This window comes from Nannospalax galili, unplaced genomic scaffold (assembly GCF_000622305.1).
Source record: "Nannospalax galili isolate Female #2095 unplaced genomic scaffold, S.galili_v1.0 scaffold716, whole genome shotgun sequence".
Taxonomy (NCBI): Eukaryota; Metazoa; Chordata; class Mammalia; order Rodentia; family Spalacidae; genus Nannospalax; species Nannospalax galili.
Genome location: NW_008339517.1, coordinates 153489 through 160352, shown reverse-complemented (window position 1 = coordinate 160352; position 6864 = coordinate 153489). Strand labels below are relative to the sequence as shown.

Below are 6864 nucleotides of genomic sequence, written 5' to 3'. Positions count from 1 at the left end.
TATGTAAATATATAAAAAAGACCAGAGCCTGGAGATGGCTTTGTGGTTAAGAGCACTTGCTGCTCTTGCAGAGGACCCGTTTAGTTCCTAGCTCCTACATCAGGTAGTTAGGAACTGTTCCAGGGCTCTGATGCCCTTTTCTGACCTCTGTGGGCACCTATACACACGTGGTGCACACACAGACAAGCAAGTGCATAAACATACACATAAACGAATTTTTTAAGAAACAAAACTTCAAGTAATATACACTCACTAAGAAAAATGAGGAAAGTGCAAACTGTACCTCCTGTGAGACAGAGAGCTCCTGGTAGCACTCTGATGCTCCACCATCTGGTCTTCCATTCCTTATTCAGTGGCCATCAGCACCCTCAAAAATATTTGTTCTCAATGCTAAAGAATGAACCCAGGGCCCAGAGTTTTATGCATGCTAGACAAGCACCCTCCTACTAAGCCTCAGCCCCAGCCTTGAAAATGCTATTTTTAAAGCAAGAAACACTGCTCTAAACATCTTTTGGCCTCTGGAGTCAGCTCTCCTGGCTGAAATTCCAGCCAGCCACCGGCCCTCTGTGTAACCTCTGGCAAGTGACTTAACTGGTCTGCGTACCTGTTTCCTTATCATGAAAAGGAGGAACACATCCCTCGTGAGGATTTATGATGACAATTTAACATACAGAAGGCACCTGGGACCATGCCTGGCACATGACAAATGTCACATACCCGTGAGCTGTCACCACCATTTTGTCACACGTTTTTAAGTGCACATCTGTTGACCTTTGGCAGTGAAATTCAAAGCTGCCTGTGCATATGGGGTCCCGAGCTGAATGCACTCTTTGGCCATGAGACAGCTCGCTGTTGTTACTTTTCCTCTCCTATAAACAATGGCGGGACAATCATCCCTGAGCAGACACCTTTGGACGCATCTTTATTTGTTCCTAAAAATTCAACTGCTGAGTCAGTCATAGGTCACACTTTGTTAAGGTCTGACACATCACTGCTAACTTGCCCTTCATGAGAGCAGTACCAGATTCTCTTGCAAACAGGGTGCCCATCTCCCCACATTTGAGGACCTGGGTACCATGCTCCCTTGACTTTCTAAACCCCTCACAGCTAGAGCCCTGTACCCCAGTGAAGCAGTGAAGTATGCTGAGATCGATAACCTGGAAATGAGAATTCAGGGTCCTGCTTCTAGCTCCTGAGGGCAAATCTATGTGTACATGAGGGCCTCAGTTTCCCCCTCATATACACCCACCAACACCTGAGCACAACTCAAATGTAGCCTGTAAAACCAGAGGAGACATTCCATGACTTAAAACCAAAATTACTTAAAACCAAAATTCTATAGAGAATTGCCAAACCTTTGCTTTTTAATTCTACAACAAACTTTTTTTAATTGCCAGGTTCACGGGCTGGTGAAGTAGCCAGCTGGTAGAGTGCCTAGCATGCACAAAGCCCTGGATTCAATTCCCAGCATCACATAAAATTGGGTGTGGCACCAGAGGTGGTAGATGAACACAAGGAAACTGCGTTGTCTGGATACCACAAGATAGTTGCACATATGAACCCACAGCACTTACGACAGCATGCACAAAACCTGTGCATACCCAAGCCGGACGGGCCCAGCATGGATGGGGGAGGTGAGCAAGAAGTCCCAGCCCCAACTGAGGACCTACTGGCAAATGAGAGATGCTGGGAGAGGGAGAGTCAGTTTTCAGTACTGTTGTGATGCCTGGTAAGATCAGACTGCAGGGATAAATCCACACCCAAGAGCACCTGGGAAACGTAGACTGGACTCAACTGGCCTTAAATTTTTTTGTTTAAAAGACAAATAAGGCCTGAAGAGATGGCTCAGTGGATAAGCGCACTGGCTGCTCTCACGCAAGACCCGAGTTCGAGTCCCAGTGCCCAAATAGCGGCTAATAACCATCTGTAACTCCAGTTCTAGGGAAATCCAACACCTTCTTCTGACCTTTGTGCGCATTGATGATACAGGTGCACTTACATACATGCAGCCAATACACATACACATAAAACATATTTCAAAAGGCAACAGTGGACATGAAGTGTGTGGGGGTGTAAGGTAGAGGGGAAGGAGGAGTCTGAATATGATTTTTTTTGTCTTTTTGAGACAGGGTCTCCCTGTAGCCCCAGCTGGCCTGGAACTCACTTTATAGACCAGGCTGGCCTTGAACTCACAAAGATCACTGTTTATGCCTCCTGAGCACTGGGATTAAAGGTGTGTAGCTGGCTAAATAACTGATTCTCCCTAGTCCCAGCCTGCCTGGAACTTTCTATGTAGACCAGGCTGACCCCGAATTTTCAGAGATCTGTCTGCCTCTGCCTCCCAAGTGCTAGGATTAAAGGCGTGCGCCACCACACCTGGCTTTAAAAATATTTTAAAATATTTTTATATTTATAGGTATGGTGGCATACGCCTATAATCTCAGCACTCCAGAGGTGAAAGCAGGAGGATTAGAAGTTCAAAGTTATCCTCAGATACACAGGGAATAGAAGGCCAGCCTGGGCTACAGAGACCTTATCTAAAAAAGAAAAAGCAAAAAAGCTAGGTATAGTGGTGCACATCTTTGATCCCAGCACTAAGAAGGCAGAGGCAGGAGGAGCTCTGTGAGTTCGAGGGCAGCCTGGTCTACACAACAAATTCCAGGCCAGTCAGGGCTACATAGTAAAACTTTGTCTTAAAAAAATAAAAAAGCCAGAGTCAAATACCCCGAAGAGACCATTTTAGAGCTCCAATCTGCCACATTACAGTACTCTGAAACCATCCTGGAGACATACTGTTTGAGTACAAATACACAAGAGTAATTGCTGGCCTGTCTGCAGACATGGGAAAATAAAAGTCACCAACGTTACCAAGCCTGACTCTGAAGACTGAGAGGCACCTGCATGTGGATAGTGGACTGGGCTTCCCTGTGGCTCACTCTTCCTTGTAGAGTACAGAAGGCTGACACCCTTGCCTGAGATTCATATGCTCTGGGCTCAAAACCACCGGTTCCCTGATCTGTGGTAAGACCCCTAGGGAGTCAAGAAGATGCAGCCACAATAAGCACTGGCTACTCGGGAGCCTCCAATGGCCCCAGCACTGTCTTCTTTTCAGAACACCAGGCCCAAGTGTGACAACTCAAGGGCATCCTTTTGAATCCCATAGGAGGAGCACCTGGCTTCTGCACCTGGTGTCAAAGCTGTGGCCAACAGGGCCCAGTGTCAAATGCCTGTTCAGTCCCATGCGATGGGAAACCGAGAACTAAACAGGGTCCCCTAGAGATACATCTCAGAGAGGCCTACTATGTAAAGACCACAGTAAGGAGCCTGGAACACCCTGGAGAGGACTGAACACTGGATCGGAGGGGACAGGAGACTCCAGGGCACGGAGGAGCCATCCCAGAGCCGGAACTAGATCACCTTCGAGACACCACACCATCTGACATGCACGCTAGTTTTGGAAGGTGCCGTGAGATCCCATTTTAAAGAGGAGGAAAACGAGGTGGGGAATGGCTTAGAGACTGGCCCAGAGTTGGGCAGGCAGGAGGCCATGGGACCACTCTGCTCAGCTCTCAGGGTGGATCTGGCATCACCCTTTCTCAGATGCACAAACATTAAGTGTCTGACCTCGATGGTAAAGTGAATACAATGGTAAGATGAGAGACTGAAAATAAGTAGAACCAAATAGACTCACTTTTTAAACAAGGCTCAGGAAAACAATTTCCTAAGTCTGGGCTGAAGTAAGGAGCAACCTCTGCAACACCATCCTAAAGGCACAGCTGATCAGTGGGGTATATGAGCTTGGACCCAGCCAAGAAATATTGAGCACTTGCTGTATACCACCACAATAAACCCACCACCCACACTGTGACCATCCAAAGGAGAAGATGAGTCAAAATATCCTAGCTGCCTATCAAGCAAGAGAGAATGGAATGTGGGATCCCAAGTCCCTAGTGGCCAAACAGCCAAGGCATACGGAGTCCTTCATTACAGGGACACAAGAAGGTCAAGCAGTCAGAGGGGAGATGGACCAACAGGTATCCAGAGTAAAGGTCCCAACTAGATGTGTCCCCTGCTTTGTCTCTGAAGACCTTACACTATCTCTTAGATGTCTTTATGATGAGAAAGCACCCTGTTTGAAATCACACAGCTGTGTGACTGGATGTTTGTATCCAGATCTGTGAAGCAAGGAAAATGAGGAGAGGGAGAGAGAGGGAGAGAGAACAAATACCAAGAAGGAATGTGGAACTCATGATGTAGCTCAGGCTGGCCTTAAATTTGCCATCTTTCTGCTTTAGCCTCCTAAGGGCTGTAATGACAGGGATGCATCACCGCACCTGGCCCAGAGTTGAGTCTCAGTGCACTGGGAACTTTCCAGTGGTGACAGTTCTGTGCAAGTCTGCCTGGGGTTTAGGATGCCTGCCACAACCCATGAGCCTATGTGACCATGGAAGAAGGACCCTGAGCCCTGCACCCAGGGCAGGAAGGCACACCCTACTGGGAAACTAAAGTCTAGAGCCCCACTGTAGATTCCATTATTTGTCTTCCAAGCCCCTCCGGGGGCAGAATGAAAATCAGAGAGGACCTGGTTCTGCTCTCCGGGCAGGTCTTTAAAACTACACTGGCGGCAGCATTCTCCAAGGCCTGCATCAGGTGAGTGCAATAAGGAGAGGCTCAAGGGAATTTAGGAGGGGGGTGTTCCAGAGCCCCAGGAATAGTCTCCACCTGCCCCTTCTCTGTGAGCTCAGCCTGGCCCACTGTGGTTTAACATACAACCTCATCTGGCCTACTTTTTCCTCCTGTAACACCCCACCACACACATGCACACTCACACACATGCTCACGTATACATTCACACACTCACAGCCCAAACCTTCACCTGGCCTAATTCTCGCCTGTGTGCACCTACCATGCACACGCTCACTCAGGTCCTCCAGGGCAACACCACTTCCAGATCTAGCAAGCCCCTCACACTTTAGGGCATAGACCACTCTTTGGTCCTTTAGCTGAAATTCAGCCTCTCTTGTCATGAACAAAAATTCTAAATGTTAGTGTCTTCAAATGCAACCGCCAGCTCCAACCTCTCTGCATCCCTTCTGCTCCCCACCCCAGACCCTAGCCTGTTTCCTGAGTAACATCCAAGGATGGCTGCCCCTTCCCCACCTTACAGCAAGGGTCCGGTGTTCTGCCAGGACCCCAAGTGCCAGAAGTCATGTGCTGTAATATGTTCACCCAGTATACCTAGGCTGAGCACCCAGCTCAGCCCAGCTGGGCCTGGTGGGGTCTGGACTGGGCCTGTCACCTCCTCTCTAGGTCTCCACTTCCACCCTGGGAACACAGAAGCTTACCAGCACTACTGGACTCCTGCCTGGGAAAGCATCTCCTGTTCAAATGTCCTGGCCTGCGTCCTTCCTCCCTTTCCCATCTTCTCTAGGCATCCAGCTTCTCCAAGGCATTCAAGCCCCTGGCCTCTGGCCCCTGGATGTGTGTCTTTCTCCAGAGTGGCCCCAAGGCTGACAGGCCCCAGTCATCATGGTCCAATCTAGCTTTCCCCTTCCCAGACCTCTTGGCCTCTACATCTAGCAAGAAAGTTCTCCCCAGAGAGAAGGGTGGCCATCACCACAAGGGAGCAGGAAGTAAGGGGCCAAGGAAGAAAGGGTCCTGGGGAGCCCCCAAGAAGCAACGTTTCCCAAGGACAAGCGACACCGATTGGCGAGCTGAGACTCCGAGCTCCTTTGGGGGATTCTGGCTGGGGGCCGCTCCCGGGACCCAGAACCCAACGCAGGCGCTCCACCTTCCCGGACGACAGTGCCTAGGACTCAGGAGTGCCGGGTAGTGAGCCCGGGAGCAGGGAGCGCCCGGTCCATATGGAAAGCGCGATCGCGGTACCTGTCAGCAGTTCCAGCCTGTGTCCCAGCACCTTCATCTCCGCGGCCCGCGTGCGCGGCGCGGCTCGACGTCGGTGGAGCAATGGGCCACGCCGGGACCAGGCGCGCGGAGACAAGCGGCGGGAGAGCGGGAGCCGGGGAGCAGAAGCCGGCAGCCCGGAGCGCTCGCCGCCCCCTTCAGGATGGTGTAAAAAAATCCACCAATGGCGCGGCCGCGCACCCCCAAAAGGCGCCCGCCACCACCTGGCCTGGGTAAGCCAGGGAAGCGGGGGCAGTGACACCTCCGGGAGGGGCGCGACAAAGACGCCCGCCGCCCCCGGCCGTCACGGAGGACCCGCGTGGGCTGGGCTCCCCGGGGATCCCGGCCCGGGGGACCAAGGGTGGCGGAGCTGGGGCGTCGCCCTCACGTGGGCGGGGGCGACCTCGGGAATATAAGGGGCGCGGGGAAGGGGGGGACCGCGGGCGGCGAGGGGACCGCAAGGGCGCGGCGACTCACCGAGGCTGAAAGCGACACAAACGCGCAGGCGGGAGCCGGGCCTTGGCGCGGCCGCCCACGCACGGAGCAGGTGCGGGACGCCCCGGATCCCCCCGGGAGCACGGGTGCCCGGGGCGGCGCGCTGCGGGGGCGTGCCCACGTGCGCGGGTGGGCGCGGGGTCTGCGCGCGGGGCTGGGCCTGGTGTCTGGACGCGCGCTGCGGTGCGCTGCGGGAGTGGGCGAAAGAGGACGCAGCGTCCCGCCAGCCTAATTGGAGACCCCGAGCGATCTGCTGCGCCCCGCCCGCTGCTCAGCTTCTGCGCGGGCCGTAGGGGGTTCCAGCTCGGTGGCCGCTCGGCTTCGGGCTCCTGGGGAGGGCGGTCCTGGGCTGGGTCTTTGGGCTCCCTTAGGGAAATTTCAGCCCACTCCGTCGCCTTGCCTTCTCCCTTCCCACCCCTGCCGCCTGGCCCCACCCGCCGTGCCTGAGAACAGCAGGGGAAACGC

General features: G+C 53.1%; 1 protein-coding gene across 3 annotated transcripts in view; it reads right to left on the bottom strand.

Annotated features, from left to right (window-relative positions):
- The window catches only part of Ndrg4 (NDRG family member 4), a 44141-nt gene extending 37717 nt beyond the window's left edge, over positions 1–6424 (bottom strand). For 2 of the 3 annotated variants that reach the window (XM_008834227.2, XM_008834228.2), the window contains exon 1: positions 5887–6018. In XM_008834227.2, the coding sequence (XP_008832449.1) occupies positions 5887–5923 (37 nt within the window). In that variant the 5' untranslated portion in view covers positions 5924–6018. Of the gene's footprint in view, positions 1–5886; positions 6019–6381 lie in introns of those variants that run through there. The other variant, XM_008834233.2, reaches the window with a different exon arrangement.
- Positions 6425–6864: the final 440 nt, after the last annotated feature.